We start from the raw sequence: 22,598 nt of genomic DNA, 5'->3' as shown, positions 1-22,598 counted from the left end.
CGGTCAAGTTCTTGTCATGTTGGAAAACAAAAGAGGCTTTACCAAATTGTTGCCACCAAGGTAGTAAAAAGCATAGCATTGTCCAAGATGTCTTGTTATGCTGAAGCATTACGATTGCCCTTCACTGGGGATAAGAGGCCAGATTAATTGAAACACCTAAACTTAATAATTAACAGGTTGAGTCAAAATCCTATTGTCCATATTAGTGATGTGTCGTTCATAAACGATTAGTTCTTTTTAAATGAACCGTGCTTCTTTAATGTGACTCAAAAGAACAAGTAGTCTCAGAGAGTGATTCGTTCATTTTCTACTAGGCGCGCATGTAGCATCATCGTAAAACCTGCGTAGGTTATGTACAGGAAACAGAAATAAGCAGTTCATCTCATGAGTGGTTCGTTCTTTTGTCACATGACTCCCATAGACTATATGCAGTGCAATATATAAAAAAAAAAAAAGGACTCGGATTAGAAGACTAATGAGAAGGACCGCGCAATTCTGTTTCCTGTGTAATGCACTGCAGGGCGTCTATAGGGGTCACGTGACAAAAGAACAAACGACTCGGACCAGAAGATATGTGAGGGGAGCTGTTTATTTGGTTGTGACCACACCGTGTGGCCTCTGTAGTGAACAGGATGCGTGATTTGGGACACGGCAACAGTAGAAAGAATATGTCGGGACGTTTCGAGTAGTGCACAGTTGATGAGCTTGGCTCTAGAGAGCTTGCACGCAATCCCTGTGTTTGTGTGTGTGTGCTTGCGCACTGATGTGTGACGCAGCATCTGTTCTCCTGTAGAGTTCTCTCACACACTGACCTTTCTCTAATGACTTCTCATGCTTTGTGTACTCTGCAGTCTAAAGCACTTAAGCATCATGAGGCCATACACACACACACACACACGGTTCTGAAATCACCTCACTCGAATGAGAGATCATATTCTTTATATTAATGTCAGGTTTACTTGCGTAAGTTGGTGTTTATGAGATGAGGGGTTGAGTGTTCACACCTACTGGACAGGATGCGGGGAGATTTATGTGCTCGTAACACGCTTTTAGGAGAGGATGCTGAGCAAATCAGTTTCTCATATCGCCAGAATCTGACGTGTATGTGTGAGCCATCACGTTCAAATTCAAGGAAATGTCCATGAATTAAATGGACAAAAAGTCCCGATCATATGTTGGTAAACCAGACAAGCAAGAATAAAAAAACAACCAGACAAGTGTCTTCTGCTCAGGGTTGCCAGGTTTCAGCAAAATTACCAATATAGATAAAACTAGCACGAAAACTTTTAAGTACATCGAGGACATTTTTCTCGTTTTCTTAGTCTTTGCTTGATAAACAGTAAATTACACACAGTGCATATTTTTCTCATTGTCTTGTAAAACGTATTATCCACTCTGACTTACAGAACAATGAAAATGCTTCTGTACCTCACAGACACACACCGTGTTGTCTACATGACTTTAGGATAAGGTTGAATTCAAAATCATTAAAGTGCAAGCTGATTGACGGGAACACAACACATACAGTATCAATATATAATATATTTATGTGCTTAGATGGGAGCCTTGCTGGTGTGTGTTAATGGGACTTTAAACTGTGTATTTGGGTTTCTAGGATATTTCAGGTAGAACTTAAGTTATTATTACTTTTTTAAAGGGTAAACACTAAAAAACACTACCGGAATATGGAAATTACATCACAAAAATGTAGAACTCTCAAAATGAGCATATTATTATTATTATTATTATTAATAATAATAATAATAATAATTTATTTTATATTATAATTAAATTAATAATAATAATAATAATAATAATTTGGTTATTTTATTGGGTCATAGGGATTTTATTGGGTCATAGGGATCTGTTCTGTGAAACTGCCATTATGAGCCATGTTACAGTATGGCCCGATGTGCAACACTGAGAGTTAACTTTACAGCAATCAAGAGACCCATAATAAAGTACATTAACATTATTTCCCTTCTTTTGTCATATTTTATGAATGTAGTCTCACGGAATAGTTCACCAAGATTCCTGAAGGACTTTTGTTGTCTCTTATTTTCAATCCAGTCCCTGTATTTGAGCAGGTTGTACCACACAGTGACCTATTAATCATTCATGCATTAAAAAAAACAAACATCTAACTTAAGGCATGAACCAGTGAGAAACAGGTGCAGATGATGACAGATGATCAGGCGGTGATTAACACAGTATACTGCTGATGCTGAATGATAAGTGGTTGGAACAGACGAGAGGGGAAATGAGGTCGCTGCTGAGGCTACAACCGATTGTTAAATCTTTAGGCACTTTGCAACCTGTCACAGTAAAACTTATGTTCCCATTTCTTTAATTTAATGTTATACAAAGAAATGAGTGGAGCTCGAGACTCCTAAAGGATTACGAAAGTGACCAGATGTGACCAGATGTTGAAGAAGCAGACATTAAGCAGCATACAGTAAACGCTACCATTAAATTTAGATGCTGTCGTTTTTAAGGTTGTGTTATGCTCATTCGTTTAACATTTTTCCAGTTACTGTATGATTTTGTCAGGTTGTCCAGATGTTCTGTTTTGAGTGGACAAGGTCACAGTCTAATTGAAGTTTGTCACCTGGAATGTAAGTACAGTAATGTGTAAAAGTAATTGGGGCCAAGTTCCACAACCATCATTCCAACATTGCATTCCAAAGTTCAGCTGAGCTGAGACAATTATGGTGTTGTACAAATTTACCTATTTTCTTCAAATCCCTCAAGCTACTTTCATTGAACACCCACACTACATGTCAAAAGTTTGGACACACCTTCTAACTCCGTGGTCGTTCCTGATTTTTATTCTTTCTACACTGTAAAACAATATCGAACACATTTATTTGAAACACACAACCTTTGAACAGTTGATCCTGAGATGTTTCTGCTACTTCTGCTCTGTAAAGCTTTATACCGGCTCTAATCTCAGCTGCTGGTTGGTAATTGGTGATTTCTGAGGCTCTAAATGAACTTCTCCTCTGCAGCAGAGCTCAGTTTTGGTCTTGCTTTTCTGGGAAGGTCTTCATGAGAGAGAGTTTCATTATGGAGCTTGATGGGATTTGCAAATGCATTTAATAATACTGTACTTGCAAGTGACTGTCGTTGTTACTTATTTACTTAATTCCATATGAAAAATAATGTTCTAGAAATGAAAAAAAAAAAAAAACTTTTGGCTGGCACTGTACTTATATGGACATCAATCAGGGGGGATATATCCCTTTAACACTGATATAAAAAAAATCACTACTAGCAGACCTGTTTTTCTGTTTCACATCCACAACCTTGTTTCAGTCACTATGGTGTAAAAATCGCCACCCTGGCAACCATTAATAATAAGCAGCCTTTTATTATTCCTTGCTTTTTTCCCATTTATTACATCACAAAGTTTGCTGTGTTTCCATTGACCCGTTCTCCCCCTCAAACCTTTTTAGAGCTTTTTTTTTTTTTTTTTTTTTTTTTTTTACAAAAACCCAACTGAAGAGTTCGCCATGGTATCGCAGATTCCCCAGAAGCAAACTATAAATAGCACTTTAAGTTTACTCCACTCTAACTTATCTGCTCAGGCTCGTTACCTCATTATCCAGCCACGAGCGAGATCAGAATCAGATAAATTAAAATCGACCACGAGACACGCAGAGCAACACGACGCTTCATCAAGACGCGTTTCTGAGCCGGTCAAGCCGAACAAACACGGGCTGATCTGTTTCTGTTTCTCCAAACGGCACTTCGGAGCTAATAAGCTCGAGGATCGATCCTGCTCTCGCTTCACAGGAGCAAACAGAGATGTTCTTTTATGATCCCGAGCTGTGGGTTTAATCCGATCGGAATTTGGTGACAAAGAGGAAAAAGTCTATAAAGGTGTCAGGTCTGCAGTTTATCACCACACACACACACACACACACACACACACACACCTCCTGCTGGTGCTGTTAACCCCACATGTTCGGTCACAACATTAAGCAACCTGTTAATGTCCTTGTGTTACAATCAATTTACTTTAATGTGGGAAAAAACACAATTCTGTCCAAACTGTACAGCTTTCTCATGAATTACTCAGTAAAGGAGGCGTGGTCTATGCCTGGTTATCTCAAATAAGAAGGCGTGGCCTCTATGCCTGGGTATATTAAAGAAAGAGGCGTGGCCTCTATGCCTGTCTATCCTAATGAAGGAGGTGTGGCCTCTCTACCTGTATATCTAATTGAGGGAGGTGTGGCCTCTCTACCTGTATATCTAATTGAAGGAGGTGTGGCCTCTTTATCTGTATATCTAATTGAAGGAGGTGTGGCCTCTCTACCTGTATATCTCATTGAAGGAGGTGTGGCCTCTCTACCTGTATATCTAATTGAACGAGGTGTGGCCTCTCTACCTGTATATCTAATTAAAGGAGGTGTGGCCTTTCTACCTGTATATCTAATTAAAGGAGGTGTGGCCTCTCTACCTGTATATCTAATTGAACGAGGTGTGGCCTCTTTACCTGTATATCTAATTAAAGGAGGTGTGGCCTCTTTACCTGTATATCTAATTAAAGGAGGTGTGGCCTCTTTACCTGTATATCTAATTAAAGGAGGTGTGGCCTCTTTACCTGTATATCTAATTAAAGGAGGTGTGGCCTCTTTACCTGTATATCTAATTAAAGGAGGTGTGGCCTCTCTACCTGTATATCTAATTGAAGGAGGTGTGGCCTCTCTACCTGTATATCTAATTAAAGGAGGTGTGGCCTCTCTACCTGTATATCTAATTGAAGGAGGTGTGGCCTCTTTACCTGTATATCTAATTAAAGGAGGTGTGGCCTCTCTACCTGTATATCTAATTAAGGGAGGTGTGGCCTCTCTACCTGTATATCTAATTAAGGGAGGTGTGGCCTTTCTACCTGTATATCTAATTAAAGGAGGTGTGGCCTTTCTACCTGCATATTTCATTGAAGGAGGTGTGGCCTCTCTACTTGTATATCTCACTGAAGGAGGTGTGGCCTCTCTACCTGTCTAGCATAATGAAGAAGGTGTGGCTTCTGTATCTATCAGTCTTAATGAAGGAGGTGTGGCTTCTGTATCTATTAGTCTCATTGAAGGAGGTGTGGCTTCTGTATCTATCAGTCTTAATGGAGGAGGTGTGGCTTCTGTATCTATTCGTCCTAATGAAGGAGGTGTGGCTTCTCACTTCCTTTCCCTGTTTGCCCAGTAGTGAACCATTATGGCTGCATTAAACATCTCCTGTACTGGAGTTTATAGAGATGTTTGGTTTAGTCTCTCAGAGCCAGACACTGTGGCTTTAACATTGTGCAGGGATCAGAAAGTCTCTGATGTTCATCACCTTAATCAGACCAGGAGCAATCAATGCTTCTGCTTATCTCTGATTGGCTGACGTACCTCCTCACCATGGCGACAATTTGCAATCCTCCATTTAGATGAGCTGATAGGGATGACCTCAGCGTGCGGGGACCACAGGGCATGAGGAAGCTTGCAGCAGGTTACGGTGACAAATCCTGTGACCGATCATCATTAGAGCACTCATTTGTTCAACACTAAATGATCTTTTAAATACAAGTGCAGTTAAGTCATTAACGTCTGTGAGTAGAAATGTGCAAATAATCCTATTTCATTCAGAATCATTCGTTCTGTCTTCTGTCTAACAATTAAATCAGTAAAAAATCTTCCTGAGATGAAACTTCATTAATATGTTTATTATACTCCATTCATGATTTATTATTAGATAGTCTGTGCATTCATTAGTTTATTTACAGTGAAGCTCTATTTATATTCAAAGGCTCTGGTTTTTACTGTTGATTATTACCAAGATCTGTTATATAAGATCTGTTCCACGACCACTGGATAGACTTTCCCACGGAGCTGTTTACGGAATGAAGTCAGGGTTAAAAGTATTCGCGCCAGCTGAACCGTGAACTAATCACTGCAGGAATTATCCAATCAGAGAATCTTAACTAATTACAGATTTAAATACGAACATTTTTTTGTTTGTTTTTATTTTTTTTTATAAAAAGTCCTGGTTAAAAACATGCTTTTTAGTCTGGGTTAATTCCCCAACTGCTTAGATTTTGAAAATGTAATTTAATTGGGGTATTTTATTTTAGAAACTTATTTAACCCCCGAGCACTTTGCGAATGTTTTAGCAGATTTTTCTTTTTTTTTCTGCTTTACTGCTGCTTTTCAACCTCGAGGCACTTTTCTTAAAAGCCTGTCACAAAGACACGAAGTAATGAGTCCTGTGATGTAAAAAAAAAAAAAAAAGCACACACATGGGCAGGCACACACACACACACACACGTACACACATACACACGGAGTAGTGTAGTTGTGTTTAAGGGAAATTTTAGAGTATTGAGTATTGACACATGCAAACACGCACATGCAAACACGCACATTTTAAGGTATTTTAAACCATGTTGGAAAATATTATATTGAGATCTGTTCCAATGGGCGTGGCCTAATAATATACTACTGTATGCATGAAAGATTAGCTTTCACTCTGCACATTAGCTTCCATCCTCTACATTATCTTTAACACTCTAGATTATTATTTTTTCTTATCTGGGGTAATGGAGGCTCAAACAGTTAGGGCTCTGGGTTATTGCCTGGAAGGTCGAGGGTTTGAGCCGAGTTCCTGCCATTGAGCAAGGAACCTTAACCCTATCCTGCTCCAGGAGTGCGGTATTCATCTTTGAGATATGCGAAAAAATCATTTTACTGTAAGCTACATGTGACAAATAATTGAATTTTATCTTTTATTATCTTATCTTACACTGGCTTGCAGTAGTTTTTAGTTTCTCCATTAGCTTTACTTCTTTACATTAGCTTATACGTTCACTATTAGCTTAACCGCTCTATATTAGCTTTTACTTTCCATGTATCTTTTACTCTCTAGGTTAGCTGTAACGTTCTTTCTATTTTTCTACTGTCACTCTTTACATTAGCTTACACTCGCTACACTTGGCATTAGCTTTTACTCTGTACATTAGCTTGCACTCTTTATGTTAGCTGACACTCAACTCTTGTGCGGTGATTTCAGGATGCTGTTCGTACAAAGTTAACCTGAAAGCGTTTAACCACCATTACTTGTTAGCTCCGTTAGCCTTGTAGCTCCAGTGCAACAGTAAAGAAGTAAGCATTTGACTCCCAGCCTACACTCGTGCTTTAAGGTGTAACAAAGTGACAGGAATTGAATTTACCGCAGCCACGGCAGCTGTAGAGTCACAGGAACTCCAGATGTCCTTTTACTGCGTTTTTTTTTTTTTTTTCCAGAATTCATTGCCAGCCCTTAGCAGGGGAGTTCGAAACACACACAGGGTAAAGTAAAAGGTGAAGGTCAAAAACATATGCTAGATCAAAGAACCCAGGATCGGAATTTCAAAATAAAGAAAATCCGAATGACAAACTTTTGGCTCATACACAAGACAGATGAACACACAGGTGAGCAGAGGGCAGGGCAAGGGTGCAACTTGAGCACGACCTGAAGAGGATCGAACAGGAAGTCCCAAATCATGTAGGTAAAGTTCCTGCTGCTAGCTCACTAAAGAGGTCCACTTCTTCTTAAAAGTAATAAGAAATATAGACAAAGAAGCATTAAGTAGAGGTCAGAAGTTCATCATAAACATGAAAGTCAAGGCTTCTGGTATCCATAAACCAGCTTCTAGTAGCTTCACTGGTACAGTGCTCTCAGAAATAACCACTTTACATTTAATCCTCCAAATACTGGTAGTCCCCTACTTACAAATGAATATCATTCCCTGGAGCACGTTTATAAGTCGGATTTGTTCTTAAGTCCGACAAAGTGAGAAAAAAAAATATGTATTCGATTGGATATGAGGGTTCGATTTCCACCTCAGGTCTGTGTGCATGTTCTCCCTGCCCTTGGTGGTTTCCTTTGATTACTCCGGTTTCCTTTGCAGCCGGTTTTCTTTGCTAAATATTAATGATGAAGTTCAAACAGTAAAATTTAATCAACTGCTTCTGAATAATCAGATGCAAAATGCAAAAGAGATGTTGTTTTCTGCAGTTTACTGTATTAGTTCTGTGGAAAAAAAATGGCAAACTCCATGCACATAGGCCCAGAGAGAGAAATGAAACCCGGACACTGGGGGTGCAAGCCGGCTGTGCTTTACACTACGGCACCGTGCCATTCCAAATACTCGTGTTTTACAAGAACATTACTGTGGCTTCTTCTTTTGAGCGCTTGTTGCAATAGTGCAATCTATTGGACGAGAGTGAAAAGTAAATGATTTCTAAGAATTGTTTTCATTAACAACAAATATAACAGATTTAGATTACTGTAGATTGGATTAGATTCAACTTTATTGTTATTGTGCGGAGTGCATGTACAGAGCCAATAAAATAAAGTTAGCGTCCAACCAGGAGTGCATAAGTGGCCTAATTACAATAAAAAATACAATGTGTTAAACAAACAGAAGGTGCATTAGGTAATAGAGTTAGAGAATATATAGTGATATACATTAATGTATATAGTGATATACATTAATAGTGATATAATTAATATATAATGGTGAACAGTATAATAAGTGTACTGTGCGTAAGTATGAGTTCCTAATTTGGACAGTACATACAGAATAAATACGGGTGGAATATCCAGTATTGCAATGATGAGCATCATTATTGATGGTGCAAAGAAACGAAGCAGTGCAACATAAACAGGAAGTGACAGTGCAGTGATGTGTTAGCTAAACAGTCCATGATCAGCTGCTCAGCGCAGTAACAGACACAGAAAAATAGAGCACGAGTATAAAAATAGAGCATTTTAGCATTTATTAGATGCATTTAGTCATTTTAATACCTATAAGAAATACAGCAGCTTAAAACAAATCAGACAATAAAGCATTTGTTCTATTGGATTGACCTTAAATCCTTTCCATCATTTCACTTCCATAAAGGCACAATGAAATGTAGATTTTCATTATACTTTTGCTTTAAGCATCTGTTCAATATGACCTTGACATAAAAATCCATGTTTCTTTTCCCCCCTAACAGAAGTGTTGAACCTTTTTTGGTTTCAGTCTAAGTTCAGACTACAAGGGCTAGCAGCATGGAAGGACGTAGTTGTTAGGCCACGCCCCCAAGAGACACAACTGAAGTGAATATGAATAACCTGGGGGGATATAAAGTATAATCTGTCTGGTCCATTAGGGTGATGTACTGTAGCTGCTGCTGATAATGGCTGAATTGCTGAAGGTGTAATTGGAGGTGGATTAGCAGGTGAAACAGACGACTCTGTAACGAGCTTGTACAGTAATTAACCTCTCTGTCTGATGCAGACTTCATGGAGATAGCACCACGACAACAGACAGATTCCAAACTATATGTTTATACTGTCTTGCTTCTAAACAGCCATGATATATGACTCCCTCGTTCTCACTCTCTCTTTATATCTCCTTCTCTTTATCTCTTGCTCTCAGTTTTCCCCCCTAAAGATCCAAAGTGCAATTAAGTTTCTGCCATCATGGGGCACTTGTAAATAATAAAATAGCCTTCGAATTTAATCTTATCACCTTCTTAGACTTGCGGGATTTTGCTATATTATCTGAGATTAATGAAAGCGCTCTCCCTGTATGGATGAGGGAACCAAGTCGAGAGAACCACGTGTTTATTCCATCGTATCCGGAGCTGCTGGTTTGCTTGTGGCTTCTCCAGTGCTGTGCTTTCTGTAGTAACAGCTGATGCACAGGAAATTGTAGAGCACACACTCAATTTACGTGGATAAAAAAGAATGCATATACAGTACCTGTTAGTCTTATTTAAGAAGGGGGCGTGGCCTGTGTACCTGTAAGTTACAGGATAGTAAAGGAGGTGTGATTGATATACAGTACCTGTTAGTCTTATTAAAGAAGGGGCGTGGCCTATGTCCCTGTAAATTATAGTACAGGAGGTGTGATTGATATACCTGTTAGTCTTATTTAAGAAGGGGCGTGGCCTATGTCCCTGTAAGTTATAGTACAGGAGGTGTGATTGATATACCTGTTAGTCTTATTTAAGAAGGGGCGTAGCCTATGTCCCTGTAAGTTATAGTAAAGGAGGTGTGATTGATATACCTGTTAGTCTTATTTAAGAAGGGGCGTGGCCTGTGTACCTGTAAGTTATAGTAAAGGAGGTGTGATTGATATACCTGTTAGTCTTATTTAAGAAGGGGCGTGGCCTGTGTACCTGTAAGTTATAGTAAAGGAGGTGTGATTGATATACCTGTTAGTCTTATTTAAGAAGGGGCGTAGCCTATGTCCCTGTAAGTTATAGTAAAGGAGATGTGATTGATATACCTGTTAGTCTTATTTAAGAAGGGGCGTAGCCTATGTCCCTGTAAGTTATAGTAAAGGAGGTGTGATTGATATACCTGTTAGTCTTATTTAAGAAGGGGCGTGGCCTATGTCCCTGTAAGTTATAGTACAGGAGGTGTGATTGATATACCTGTTAGTCTTATTTAAGAAGGGGCGTAGCCTATGTCCCTGTAAGTTATAGTAAAGGAGGTGTGATTGATATACCTGTTAGTCTTATTTAAGAAGGGGCGTGGCCTGTGTACCTGTAAATTATAGTAAAGGAGGTGTGATTGATATACCTGTTAGTCTTATTTAAGAAGGGGCGTGGCCTATGTCCCTGTAAATTATAGTAAAGGAGGTGTGATTAATATACCTGTTAGTCTTATTTAAGAAGGGGCGTGGCCTGTGTACCTGTAAGTTATAGTAAAGAAGGTGCGATTGATATACCTGTTAGTCTTATTAAAGAAGGGGCGTGGCCTATGTCCCTGTAAGTTATAGTAAAGAAGGTGTGATTGATATACAGGCCCTGTTAGTCTTATTAAAGAAGGGGCGTGGCCTATGTACCTGTAAGATATAGTAAAGGAGGTGTGATTGATATACAGTACAGTACCTGTTAGTCTTATTTAAGAAGGGGCGTGGCCTATGTACCTGTAAGTTATAGTAAAGGAGGTGTGATTGATATACCTGTTAGTCTTATTAAAAGGGGCGTGGCCTATGTACCTGTAAGTTATAGTAAAGGAGGTGTGATTAATATACCTGTTAGTCTTATTAAAAGGGGCGTGGCCTATGTACCTGTAAGTTATAGTAAAGGAGGTGTGATTGATATACCTGTTAGTCTTATTAAAAAAGGGGTATGGCCTATGTTCGTGTCAGTCATATTAAAGAAGGGGTGTGGCCTTTGTACCTGTCTTACTTAAGAAGGGGTATGGTTTATGCACCTGTAATTAAGAGTATTATTAAAGAAGGGGTGTGGCTTATGTACCTGTTTATCTTGTTAAAGAATGGGTGTGGCTTATGCACCTGTAATTAAGGGTCCTATTAAAGAAGGGGTGTGGCCTATCTACCAGTTTATTTTATTAAAGGTGGGGTGTGGCCTATGTACCTTAGGTTTTATTAAAGAAAAGCTGTGGCACCTGTTCATCTTATTAAAGAAGAGGTGTGACCTATGTACCTGATCCTTTACTAAAAAAGGGTGTGTGGCCTATGTACCTGTTCATTTTGTTAAAGAAGGGGTGTGGCCTATGTACCTGTAGGTCTTATTCAAAAAGGGGTGTGGTCTATGTACCTGTTTGTTTTATTAAAGATGGGGTGTGGCCTATGCATTTGTAAGTCTTACTAAATAAGGGGTGTGGCCTATGTACCTGTGGGTCTTAATAAAAAAGGAGTGTGGCCTATGTCCCTCTCAGTCTTAATAAAGAAGTGGTGTGGCCTATGTACCTGTCAGTCTTAATATAGAAGAAGTGTGGTCTATGTACCTTTCAGTCTTAATAAAGAATTTAATTAAATTTTATTTGTATAGCGTTTTTAACAATTGTCATTGTCACAAAGCAGCTTTACACAATCAAAATAATTATTTTAGTTTGTAGTGAGTGTCTATGAATCAAAATAATAAATAAATAACAGTTGATGTTAATTCATGTTAATATGGAGTCCAGGTAGTTATTGGAGGCTCAGGTAGACTTGTAAGAAATTCCAGTCCTTAACTATTAAGCGACTGCAGCCAAGTCTTCAGAGAAACAGCTGTCAACATCAGTCGAGGCCAGAACCGTCTTCATGGTAGAGTGAAACAGGCCCCAGACACTGGACACATCTCAAAGAGACGCACAGGGCATCCATGTGACAAGATCCCCAACCAGAAGTGGGGCACCAGGATGGGTCAGACAGGTCAAGAGGGCAGATGGAGTCTGGATCACTGGCAGCTCAGGAACGACATGTGTAGCTCGACAGGGAGAGGGAAAGTAAGAGAGGGGAGAGAGGACAGGAAAGGGGAGAGAAAACAGGAGAGAAGGGATAACAGTTAGGGATGGTCGCAGTCACATAATGTATAATGTGAATGTATATTTAGTGTAGAGTGCAAGCAGGGACTCCGGCACAGCTAAATATAACTTTATAACTAAGAGGGAGAGCCAGAACAAAACACAGACATGAGGGCTCCCAGAAATGTAAAGCAAACAATCCCTCACCATCAAAAAACCTGAGTGATCAATGAGAGTGGGAAAGATAGCATCTAAACATCTGAGTCCCCCAGATCTGCTGCTTTACCTAAGGCAAATCTATTTACAAAAATTCTTGGTTAAATAAATAGGTTTTTAGCCTGGGATTAAACACTGAGACTGTGTTTGAGTCCCGAACACTATTTGGAAAACTATTCCATAACTTTGGGGCTTTGTACGAAAAAGCTTTGCCCCCTGCTGTAGTTTTCATAATACACAGTACTGACAAGCAGCTTGCATCCTTTGATCGAAGTAGACAGGGTGAATCGTAAGACCTGGAACCGTAAGATCCAGGCATTCTGGACCAACTGAAGCTTGTTTATACACCTAGTTAAACCAAACAGTAATGCGTTACAATAGTCCAACCTAGAGGTGATAAAAGCATGAAACAAACTAGTTGTTCTCATTTTTTTGTGACAATTTATTCCTTAACTTGGCAATATTTCTGAGGTGAAAAAATTCTATCCTGGTGATATTTTCTACACAAGATTCGAATGGAAGACCAAAATCTATAATCACACCAAGGTCTTTCACTGTTGCACTAGATAGACCAGAAAGGCCATTTAAAGTTACAGTGTGATCTAAAATCTTGCTTCTAGCTTCATGTGGTCCTATGATTAGAACTTTTGTCTTATCAGCATTAAGCAGAAGGAAGTTAATTAGCATCCAGTCTCTTATATCCCTTACACATTGCTCAACTTTGGTAAACAGTTTTTTCTCGTCTGGTATTGCTGAGACGGATAACTGAGTGAAAACTAATACCATGCTTACGGATTATGTTGCCCAGGGAAAGCATGCAAAGGAAAAAAAAAACGGTGGGCCTAAAACTGAACCCTGTGGAACACCAAACTTCACTAGAGAACATGCAGAATAATCGCCATTTAAATCTAAATACTAATAACGATCAGTCAAATAGGATCTGAGCAAAGAGAGGGAGGTACCCTTAATCTACTACATTTCTAATATATGAAGAAGAATATTATGATCAGTGGTGTCAAAAGCTGCACTGAGGTCGAGTAATACAAGCATAGTTACACAACCCTGATCAGAGGCCAATAGGAGGTCATTTACTACTTTACTACAAGTTCTATTTCTGTGCTGTGATGAGGCCTTAATCCTGACTCATACAATTAGTTTATGCTATTTCTATGTAGATGTGAACATAGCTGCTCCGCTACTATCTTTTCCAGTATTTTAAAGATAAACAGGAGGTTTGATATCGGCCTGTAATTGGACAGCTGACAGGGGTCGAGGTCAGACTATTTGAAATACTAACAATTTAGTTTGACGCTATTTACGTTTTAAATTCCGATCGGTCTTATCTCTAATAATTTTTCTTTTAACTGGAGCTACATTATTTAAGGTCTAACGGAATGTCGATTCTAAATATTCAGTCACCTGATCAAGTTCTTTGAAGTCAGATGGCGATCCAATAAATAAGGGGTGTGGCCTATGTACTTGTCAGTCTTATTAAAGAAGGGGTGTGGCCTATGTACCTCTCAGTTCTAATAAAGAAGGGGTATGGCCTATGTACTTGCCAGGCCTATTCATGGCCTATGTACTTGCCAGGCTTATTCAAGAAGGGGTGTGGCCTATGTACCTGTCAGGCATAGTAGATGAGGCTGAGAAGGCAGGGTCTAGGTGTCCAAGCACAGTAAAGGAAGCGTGCTCCAAACCACATCGTATTGAATCTTTAAATGCATCTTTTATATCGCAGGTTGTAGATATCATACAGGACTTGAGTTTTTTTTATTCCCAGACCTTCATCCGCTACATAATAAAAGTAGATGTGAAGTCATTGTGAATAGGGTATGCTTAAACCCTTGATGACTCCTTTAACTTTATATTTTCAGCGTATAAAGTCTGGAGGCCTGCTTTAGATCCCATCACTCAAACTGCAGCCCTGCAGAGACACTTTAACAGTTTGACCTTTTCTTAGCCTCAATTTCCACGCTTAATATCACCTGCACCGGCCGGCCGACGCTCCATTTCAGATCGCCCTGGATAGCAGACGCTCTATCTGTGCTCTGCATGTTGAGACCTTAATGACAAGTGTTTTACTTTACACTGCAGCTTTGCTAAGAGAATATTCATATGTACTTTTGATTTTTTGTGCTTTGTCTTAATACGTGCAGCAGATTAAGGCTTTTGTGCATGAATAATTAAAAACGTAAAAGTAAAATCTGGATCACTTATGTTAGAAACTAAATGGATTGTTCATGTGTAGATAGATCATGTGTAATAAAAGGCATAATGTTATACCTAAGGGAGAAAAGAATGCTCTGATCTAAAACGATGCACGCTAAACATCCATCAGTGCCATATTCAAATCATTTGCCATCCCTCGCCCACCCGGACGCCCACGGCTGAAGTAAGATGAACAGCCGCGCGCATACATTACTCCCCTCTTGCCCGAGCTGTGCAGCTTGCGTGAACTTAACCACCTTTCTGCTGTTCATTTGGGCTCATGAGCATTGATCTCACAGCGGTCGCCACCAGCGCGCGCCCACTCCACCAGCCGTTTACGCGATCTATTTTTAGCACACCACAGATTGGTTTTGCGACTGGCAAACAAGGGAGAGTTTTCTTTTTCCATCAAGTGCTTAGAGTTCCTTTTGACCCCCGCACGCACATGAACACACACACACACACACACACAGATAAAAAATGTTGTATTTTCAATCAATACTACAAGCTTCTGGGAAAAGACAGAAAGGAGGGAGTAGAGAATCATTAGGTTATAAAGGGTAAAAGTGCAGAAATTAAAACAGGCATAATGCAGATATAGGAATATTACACAAAAAGGGAAGAAAAACTTTTTTTTTTAAAAACAAGCAGAGCTTTGCTCATATGTTTATATATGTGTTAACTATTTATCATGGTGGGGGGGGGGCATAGGTGTAGGGGGTGCTGCGGTGGTTGAATCAACAGTTTCCAGACTCTCGGATTGGTCAGTGTGGCCTGATGATGTGGCCCTTGAAATCCCCAGGGTCTAAGCCCAGTCTATTTTTACCCACGAGGGCACCAGTAAAAGGTCCAGCATCAGAGACCATTTAAAGGGCACGTATTATGCAAAATTGACTTTTTTAGTCATCTTTAGACATTTAGATGGGTCTGCGCTGTGTGCAGCCAAAAAAAATAAAATAATTATATCTGTGTCAACATTTTCTGTGTAATACTGTAAAGCTGTTTTTTTTTGTTGCAAAAACGACCATTGGTAAAAGTGCAACATAAATAAAACTGAATTGAACGGAAGTGTTTGTATTGCCTGAGTTAGAAACATGCGGATTAGAGTCCCCCCCCCCCTAATGTGACCTCATATAAGGGCCCTGGCTTGATTATCAGGACCTTTAAAGAAGTGCGACCACATGCATAAGAGCTAATAGAGTCAACATGAGTTCACTATACTGTAAGTGTAAGAGACAATCTTACATGTTTATAAGTAATAGAAAGTGTTTAGGTATGGATAGAGACTTTTGGGACACCCTGTAGAAACGTTTGGACAGTGATTATACATATCTACTTAATAAAAAAGAATGAAAATTGATGTTTTAGCTTGTTTGTTTAGTAGAAAAGCAGTGTAGCGTAATACTGTATGTGTGAATCAAGATACCCCCTTTGGACCAGCTTGTATTAAATTTCCTGACCCCCTTTGTCTCTTTTAAAGACAGGGAAAATAAGCAAGCTCAGCTTTCGGCATTCATGGCGTTCCTCCCTTATTTGCTGTAAATAAATAGCTTAAAGAGGATTATATTTGACTCAGGAACATTGGTCTGTCACTGCCACGCCGGCAGACAGTGCTACTGTTCTAGAAAACTAATCAACACCTCGTGAGCGGTCAGAATAGAGGACGATCTTAGCCCAGTTAAAGTATCGTCGGGGTGATTTTGTGATTTTGATATTCCGCAGCTCCTCCGGTTCCTTTTATCTCTCCTTTTGAGAGCGTACCGAAGCGGGCCACATAAGCATGCTGCCAAACAAGATTAAAACCTGCCGGCGGTGGCGGGGGTTTATTTACATGTAGAAGAGGGTTGCGCATCTCTCTCTCTCTCTCTCTCTTTCTTAACGTGCTGAGTCACTGGGTAAAGATAATGCCGACGAGTTCTAAGGGCATCGAAATGCACGAGCGAGCACAGGCGAGGAACAGAACGCAGGAGGAAGCCGCGTCGGTCCGTCTGCGAGCCGGCTGTCTGAGCGATAACTTTATGATTGCAGCAGTTTGTTTATTTATATATTCATTCATATATTTATTTACTTCCAGAAAAAAAAAAAAACATGTAGCTACCTTCATACTGAACTTTATCTCTGTCCCCCCGGTGCCGTCTGTTTAATTCAGATGAAGTCACAAGCTACGTCTTGTACAGCGCTGACATCATACGTGTGTGTGTGTAAACTTTGCTGTGATTGAATTGTGACATCACTCCCTGTAGCTTTCTCAGTTTGTGATTGAATGTTAACGAGCATGCTCATGGCTGCCATTGCGACACGGCGGGGCTGTAACGACGCTCAGCATCACCCCGTGTCCTTCACAGCCCTGATTTCTTCATCTTTGCTCAAGTGTATCATCTTATAAATCCTTTAACGGCGTTGAGACCTTCTAATAACTGAAGAATAATGAAACATTCTGTTAAATGCTCTTCGGGCATTAAGACCTACTTCCTTCATTCCTCCTGCTCCTTTTTACGTTATAAGCGCAGTAATTAATAAAGCATTTCCAAGCAACCCGGAGTAATTAAACCTCTCTGGAGTGAACTTGCGTTGGCAGATCTCCTTAACTGGAGGGATTGTAAGCTATTTGATTTATCGAGCTTCGGCCTGGTGCTCGGATTGACTCGGCGCCGCTGTTTAGAACACCGAAAGCAATTATTCTCAGGATGCAAAATGAGAAAAAGGTCTGTAATTAGTTACGTCATCTCATGCTTCAGGTGGGAATAAACGATGCAATCATTTTCCTATAACCGTTCAACCTGGAGTGTTTTATTCCTTACTTCAACCATCTCGAGCGTCCTGCATTTGTAGATTTCTCCTCTCTATCGATTTGCATTTTGTCATAACTCGATTTAATCCATTAAATGCCTTTCATGTCAGGGACGGATAAACATACAGCATGTTGTTGTTGTTTTTTTTACCCTAAACCATTACGGTGATTTTGCTGACACTTTTGGCCGGAGTGAATGACTGTACATTAGCTAACTGCCCGAGGATTAAGTGCCGTATACAATGACACAATAGCTTGGCGATGGCCCTCATCAGGTAGCTTCAAATCCATCGTAGCTTGAGTTACAGCCAACGTGTAAAAGCTCCTCAGGTTAGTATAGCTTGTAAAAAACACCATGTATCATCGTGAAAGGAAAAGGAGTACGGAGGCCAGGCTGAGGTTTTTGGAGAACCAGAGCCGGTGTATTTCCACGCCTCGGTCTTAATATCTCATCCATCAGCTCAGCACGCATGCTAGGTTCCCAGTGACTCAGCAACTTTTAGCTCTTTGCCTCCACATAAAGGCTCATTAAACTAAAAGCTTTACTGGCCCGGCTAGACTTCCTGCCTTTTCTGAACCAATAACGCCCACTCCCTCGTTCCCTCCGTCCATCTTCTCCTTCTCCTTCTTGTCTTCTTCTTCTTCTTCTCCTTCTACTTCCTCCCCCTTAGACGAGAGCCAGTTAGGGAACAGCGGAGACGTCTGACTAATCGAACACACCCACTCCTGATCTCCTGAACCCACACCAAGATTAATGAGTCGGCTCATTTTTTGGAAAAAAAAAAAAAATGGTGTGTGTGTGTGTTGCACTGCTTAGTCAATACACATTGGCTGAGGTGCGATAAGGTTAATCTTGTTTTTTTTCCCTGCTTGGTCAGTCTTGTGAATAAAAAGGCCAATCCTTTTCTGGATGCAAGAAAATAAACGATGATAAAGCAGAGCCTTGTTAAGATCACGGAGAAGGAAAATGACTCGGATCAAGAGCTAAAACGGATTATGTGCATCCGGCGCATTGCAGATTCAACACTAAAAAAATCCATCCGTTTTTCAGCACATGGAATGGAGGACTGCTGTTAAAAGCGCTATATAAATAAAACTAAATGGAATTGAATTGAATTGTTAGCACGACACAGTGTTTAGCTTCTTTATGGAGTGTTATTGCGTCATAAGATGAAACAGCCAATCAGGTTCTGATAAGCAAATGGGGTCAGGTTCAAATCCCACAACCTCCCTGTTGGGCCCTTGAGCAAGGCCCTTAACCCTCGACTGCTCAGATGTATAATGAGATAAAAATGTAAGTCGCTCTGGAAAAGAGCGTCTGTCAAATGCCGCAAATGAAGTTACTGTACCACCATCTTTGTCACGGTGAAAGGGTGTCTGAAAGGCAATTTTGTTTGCTTATTTCTAGAATTTGGATTTCGATTTTCTTTCTTCTTCTTCATTTTATTATTATTATTATTATTATTATTATTATTATTATTATTATTATTTTATAGCACACAGATTATTATGAAATATTTTTAAACATGCATAAAAATAATCAAAACATGATCCCAGTGACTTAAATTTTTTTGTTTGTTTGTTTGTTTTTATTAAGGAAAAGCATTCAAATCAAATCCTTCTGTATCCCCCCCCCCCCCCCCCCTCCAAACCCCTGCCAGTGGATGCAGAGCCGGTCCCAAGTCCAGATAAAATGCGGGGGTTCAGGAACCCCATCAGGAACCTGTGCCAAGTTGTTGTGCGGATCGGATGGTCCAGTTTGGCAACCCCTTGACAGGAGCAGGCGAAAGTCTTACAACAACAGATTTTAACCCTTTATAGTGCACTCATTGAAATATATAGAAAATTTACCAAGACCATTACACCAAATATTTTCCTTTTGTAATTTGTTTTTCCTAATTTTTTTTTTTATTGTTGCCAGTTTTTAAATCAAGGACAGTGAAATTAATATGTATGGTTTCTTATCCATTTGGGGTAAAAAGTGTATATGTTATGTGGCATGGTGGCATAATGGTTAGCACTGTGGCTATACACCTCCAGGGTCGAGGGTTTGATTCCCACTGCAGGTTTGTGTGCATGGGATTTTGCATGTTCTCCCTGTGCTTGGCGGGTTTCCACTGGGTATTCTGGTTTTCAAATTGCCCGTGTAACGGATTGGCACCGATCCGTGCCCCAAAGTCCCCTGGGATAGGCTCCCATGACCCTGTACAGGACATGGGTGGGAAGAATGAATGAGCATATAAGAAGGAGGTATGAGAATGAGTACGCTGACTGAATAAGGGTTATAAAGAAAGCACTCCCTTGATTGATTTGTAATTCCTACAAATTTTTCGACCATAACAGGAAATCAGCGTCACTACTCCCACTTTTTCTTCTTTACTCTTACTGTACATGCATTGATGATCATATTATCTTTAGGCATGCCAGTCAAAATACATACTGAACATTTGCATTAGACCACCTGGCAGGCTTCCATGAAGTCTCTCCTCACTTGCGAATGCATTAACGTACAGTACTTGCCTGGTTTTATAACATCTCTCCAAACTGTACGGTCATCTCTTTTTGAAGTTGTTAGCAATTTCATCCTCTCGACTAATTATCTACTTTTAATGCTGTATTCTTTTAACAGCCTTCACATTTTCTCTCCCCTCGGGTTACGGTGTCATTACTCTTAGCATTACACTATAAGAAGCTGATGACTGTGACTGGAAATGAATTCCAGCAGAACTCTCACGTTTAACTATATACACTTTTCATAAAGTAATTGTTGAAGCTTAAGCAGTCTGATGAAAACAAAAATGTGCAAAGAAATAAGTGTGAGGGAAGTTCTACAAACCAATGCTTTACTTTTCTTCATAACTAACTCCCAGTACATTTCTGTTTTTTTCTTCGGTTCTAGTTGAAGCTGAATGCCAGATTCGGGACAAACGCTGCAGGGGATCCGTTACAGTGATTGATGTTTAGAAACCAAGCACCTTCTAACATTTTTGTTCGAGTTGACAATCCTAGAACAGAAAGACAGAAGGTTTCTCCTTCAGAACCACTTGAGAACACTTTAAGTCTAGGATGAAGCCTTAATTATGGTTTATACCCCTTTCTAAGATTTTGTTCTAAAGTCTCTTGTTGTGTCCCCTCTCAGGTTATGGCCACGCTGCTCCAGGTACCGATGCAGGGAAGGCGTTCTGCATGTTCTATGCGGTTCTGGGAATCCCCCTGACTCTCGTGATGTTCCAGAGCCTGGGTGAGCGAATGAACACCTTCGTCAAGTACCTGCTGAAGCGCATCAAGAAGTGCTGCGGGATGCGCATCACGGACGTCTCCATGGAGAACATGGTGACAGTTGGGTTCTTCTCGTGCATGGGAACTCTGTGCATTGGGGCCGCGGCTTTCTCGCACTACGAGGACTGGAGCTTCTTCCAATCTTACTACTACTGCTTCATCACACTCACCACTATCGGATTTGGTGATTTCGTGGCACTGCAGAAGAACCGTGCTCTGCAGAAAAAGCCTCTGTATGTAGCCTTCAGCTTTATGTACATCCTGGTGGGGCTGACGGTCATTGGCGCCTTCCTCAACTTGGTGGTGCTGCGCTTCCTCACCATGAACAGCGAGGACGAGCGGCGGGACGCCGAGGAACGGGCCTCGCTTGCCGGAAACAGGAGCAGCGTCATCGTCCACGTCCAGGAAGACGCCGTGTCCGGCAGGATGCACCGAAGGAGGCGGGATCGAGATCAGTACAGATCAGAGGTCGCAGATTTGCAGTCGGTGTGCTCATGCATGCATTATCACTCGCACGATTTCGGCAGCTCCGCCATGCTGGCGGGAGAGGGCGGAGGAAGAGGGGGGCTGGGGTTGGGAGGAAGGCCGTTCGCGCACCAGAACTCCTTCACATGCCAGCCGAGATACTTCCACTCGCCGGTGACGTACCACATCGAGGAGATTTCACCGAGCGCACTGAAGAACAGCTTCCTGCCCTCCCCTATCAGCTCCGTTTCACCCGGCTTGCACAGCTTCACGGACAATTCGCGCCTGATGAGGCGACGCAAGTCCGTCTGAACAGGAAATCTCCCCAGGGCATCGGGCCCCGCCCACACACTCTTCCTGATTTTCAATAACCAGGGTATTTATTCTGAAAACACACACAATAAAGCTGCTCCTTAACCAAAATCTATTTTTTTTCCCCACTTTTTTTTTTTTCTTCCCAGGATGAGATGTCTGCCCCAGGCTAATATGTTATTATAAATTATGGGGAGCGTAAATAAGGGATGAAATGCGATAAAACTCAATGAGTCTCTTAATAAAGGATGAAAAGCATGAAGCATGGAATTTTTTTCCCTTCAGAAACTCGTTTATCTGTACACTCCACATTAGCGGGCTGCTGTTTTGCCCTTTTTTTCGAGCAACTCCACGAATCCCAGGCTTGAATTTTATGGCCGGATCTTCTTATCACCAGACGATGCACACTTGAGCTTCAGCTACAATACAGAGGGGGAGATTATTTTTTACAGGGAGAAAAAAAATATTAAGTTTTATCTCTGGAGATGTCTTCAGGTTGAGGGGAATCTCAAGTGCCACACACTACTGAATGAGAAAAAAAAAAATTATTCGGACTTTCGGGACTTACTTTTAAGGACCATTTTCTTTTTCTATTATATTTAGAAAGCTATGACGATAAGAAGCTGATTTATATAAAAGGAAATGCCATGCCAAAATATTATTGTCGATCCTAGCATGTGCATTAGTTGTCATTTAATGTGTGTTACACCATTCTTTTGTTTTTATTTTATTAATTTTTTCGTTTGTTTTTGTTTTTTCTTATTTAAAAAAACATTTCTTTAAATAGAGGGAGGTTTTATAAAATGATATGTATATGTCGTTTTTTTTTTTTTTTTGGTTTGTTTGTTTGTTTGTTTTGGCTGTGTAATATACAGAAGTGATTTGGAAGTGACGAGGAAGTTGAGAGAAAGTCTTCAGGTTTTGCCTGATCAATAAAAAGTGAATAATTTGCATGTGCTTTGTTAACACTGGTATGCATAAACTGTCAAAAGGGAAACGAAATATATCTATAACACAATAGCCTTGCCAATGGTTTGAAAAGCAAATAATCCTT

At 40.4% G+C, this 22,598-nt stretch overlaps 1 protein-coding gene across 1 annotated transcript in view; it reads left to right on the top strand.

Annotated features, from left to right (window-relative positions):
- Positions 1-22,219, top strand: part of kcnk9 (potassium channel, subfamily K, member 9) — a 70,843-nt gene extending 48,624 nt beyond the window's left edge. The window contains exon 2 of the mRNA XM_053488601.1: positions 20,628-22,219. Within this exon, the coding sequence (XP_053344576.1) occupies positions 20,628-21,544 (917 nt within the window). The 3' untranslated portion in view covers positions 21,545-22,219. The remainder of the gene's footprint in view (positions 1-20,627) is intronic.
- The last annotated feature ends 379 nt before the right edge of the window (positions 22,220-22,598 follow it).

The sequence above is a fragment of the Clarias gariepinus genome, chromosome 2, assembly GCF_024256425.1.
Source record: "Clarias gariepinus isolate MV-2021 ecotype Netherlands chromosome 2, CGAR_prim_01v2, whole genome shotgun sequence".
NCBI classification, from domain to species: domain Eukaryota; kingdom Metazoa; phylum Chordata; class Actinopteri; order Siluriformes; family Clariidae; genus Clarias; species Clarias gariepinus.
Note: the sequence above shows the minus strand (reverse complement) of the source record. Positions and strands in the feature narration are given on the sequence as shown.